The 2887-nt window shown below is 41.3% G+C and overlaps 1 protein-coding gene across 1 annotated transcript; it reads left to right on the top strand.

Moving 5' to 3' along the window:
* The first annotated feature begins 719 nt into the window (after window positions 1-719).
* On the top strand, window positions 720-2010 carry LAS (GRAS family transcription factor). Its single transcript, XM_011002099.1, has one exon. It carries the CDS (start codon window positions 748-750, stop codon window positions 2008-2010), a length of 1263 nt encoding a protein of 420 aa, XP_011000401.1. The 5' UTR covers window positions 720-747.
* The last annotated feature ends 877 nt before the right edge of the window (window positions 2011-2887 follow it).

Genomic DNA, 2887 nt, shown 5'->3' with positions numbered 1-2887 from the left:
GTTTAAGGAAAGGGGGGGCGGGCGGGGGGGTTTGTGGTTTGTTGGCGCCTGTGTGTATATAAAAGGAAAGACAACTATTGTTACTTAATTGCTAAGCTTAGCTCGTAACACATACTCCTTCCCTGCTTCCCTGTATTTGGCAGATATTATTTCATGTTCTTATCATATTAATGCAAACTCTGTTGCCTGCATCTTCACTGCATGGTTATGTGTGTAGCGAATTAAGAATGCAATTCGACCCTGGAAGTGGCCGCGCCTCTTTTTTCCGACCCGAATTCTGGCTTCATTTATATATATAGACGCGCGCGCGCACCTAGCTAGTTTGGTTTTTAATTTAATCATCTTCATAAATCTTTATTAGAGAGAGATAGGCTAGCTATAGAGTTATAATCCTTCTGGTTCCCCAAGCAACAGGAAATTAATTTCTAATCAATTGATATATGTATGTATGTATGTATGTATGTATGTATGTATGTATGTATGTATGTATGTATGTATGTATGTATGTATGTATGTATGTATGTATGTATGTATGTATGTATGTATGTATGTATGTATGTATGTATGTATGTATGTATGTATGCATGTATGCATGTATGTATGTATGTATGTATGTATGTATGATCTCTTACTATACCCTATAATATTCCATTCCAATATTTCTATTATGTTACACTGGCTAGCTAGTGCATTATGCCGAAAGGATAATTATGCTTGGCTCACGGTCACAGTCACATTCACAGCAGCATGATGAGTTCATCTAACAATTCCCGTGATCATCCAGATCAAGTAAAAGGGATTCCACCTCCATCAACGGCATTTCATATGCGTCAATTGCTAGTCAGTTGCGCAGACCTCATCTCTCAATCTGACTTCTCCGCAGCTCAACGCCTTTTCTCCCACCTTTTATCCTCCAACTCTTCTCCTTATGGCGATTCCACTGAGAGGTTGGTTCGTCAATTTGTTCGAGCCCTTTCTTTCCGCCTTAATCGTCATTCCACCCCCACTAGCACTGCTCCTCTTGATTTCAGTCCTCCTTGTACTACTAATACTAATAACAAGATGATGATGATCAGCTATGAGTCGACGGATCAGGAGACTCTTCGTTCTTGCTACTTGTCCTTGAATCAGATCACCCCATTCATAAGATTCTGCCATCTAACTGCAAATCAGGCTATCTTGGAAGCCATACAAGTAGGGCAGCAAGCCATTCACATCATAGACTTCGATATCATGCATGGGGTGCAATGGCCTCCATTGATGCAAGCTTTGGCTGACCGATCTAACAACACTCTTCATCCCCCTCCAATGCTTCGAATCACCGGAACCGGCCATGATTTGAACATTCTCCAGAGAACTGGAGACCGCCTTTTGAAATTTGCCCACTCCTTAGGCCTCGGGTTCCAATTTCATCCTCTTCTCCTTCTCAACAATGATCCTACCTTTCTCGCTCTCCATCTCCCATCAGCAATTACTCTTCTCCCAGATGAAGCCCTCGCCGTGAACTGCGTGTTGTATCTTCACAGGTTCCTTAAGGATGATTCTCGTGAACTGCTCCTTTTTCTTCATAAAATCAAGGCCTTGAACCCCAAGGTAGTGACGGTTGCTGAAAGGGAGGCCAGCCACAACAACCCTCTCTTCTTGCAGAGGTTCCTGGAGGCCTTGGATCACTACACAGCTCTCTTCGATTCCTTGGAGGCAACCCTACCACCAAACAACAGGGAGAGACTGGCAGTTGAGCAGATATGGTTTGGGAGAGAAATAATGGACATAGTAGCAGCAGAAGGAGAGGTAAGAAGAGAAAGGCACCAGAGGTTTGAGACTTGGGAAATGTTGCTAAAGAGTGTAGGTTTTAGCAGCGTTCCACTGAGTCCCTTTGCACTTTCACAGGCCAAGCTTTTGCTAAGGCTCCATTATCCTTCAGAGGGTTATCAGCTTCGGATTCTCAACAATTCTTTCTTCTTAGGTTGGCAGAATCATTCCCTCTTCTCTGTCTCTTCCTGGCACTAGCTAGCTACCTAAATTAATTGTCTCTTCTTGGTAGCTAACTAATTTATGACCTCAACCGCTCATTAATTCCACTAAAGTTATAGACTAAGAAAATATAATGAATGAATGAATATTAATTGTCTAGTTCCTTTCTGCTTCCTGATCTTGCCATTACACCTTGCTTACTTTGTTAAATAATTGCATATGTATATATAAGCTAGGTAGCTAACTAATTCATGACCTCAACCGCTCATTAATTCCACTAAAGTTATAGACTAAGAAAATATAATGAATGAATGAATATTAATTGTCTAGTTCCTTTCTGCTACCTGATCTTGCCATTACACCTTGCTTGCTTTGTTAAATAATTGATATATTGTGAGTACCCACCCCCACAACGAAGTTCCATTATCAACATTGTATACTCACACACGCGCAAGCGTGCAGCTGTGATTGTAGCTATATATGTGCGCGTGCAAATGCGAGATATCATATCTTGAGTCTCTAGACAGATGGCTTGATCCATCGATTCTCTTGGCTTAACATTAGGCGATGCAATAGTAATTAACATGCAATGAAGGATGTTAAATTTTGGCTTCAGAGCGCACCGGCCACCTGCAGCCCAATATGGCTCCCATCTAATTCGCTAGAATTCAGTGCTCCCTGAGCAAGGCATGCATGTTTAATGCAACCTTTGATCCATCGGTTCTTTTTCGGGTAGTTCAAATTAATGAACTGATGTAGTTTATGTTTAATTACTCCCTATTTTTAGAATCTTAATTAGTGGTGTACGAGCTATGGCTCCGCCATATATTCGTATATTTTTCATAAAAAGCGAAGTCCAGGCGTCTATCTTTTCTAAAAACACAAGAAAATGAAATGGCTCGGATTAGAGCCC

This window comes from Populus euphratica, unplaced genomic scaffold (genome assembly GCF_000495115.2).
Source record: "Populus euphratica unplaced genomic scaffold, PopEup_1.0 scaffold176.1, whole genome shotgun sequence".
NCBI classification, from domain to species: domain Eukaryota; kingdom Viridiplantae; phylum Streptophyta; class Magnoliopsida; order Malpighiales; family Salicaceae; genus Populus; species Populus euphratica.
The sequence above is the reverse complement of the archived record's forward strand: the minus strand, read 5'-3'. Positions and strand labels throughout refer to the sequence as shown.

Excerpts from the sequence above, each read along its gene's own strand:
- LAS (XM_011002099.1), top strand. The coding sequence starts at position 748 with ATGATGAGTTCATCTAACAATTCCCGTGATCATCCAGATCAAGTAAAA.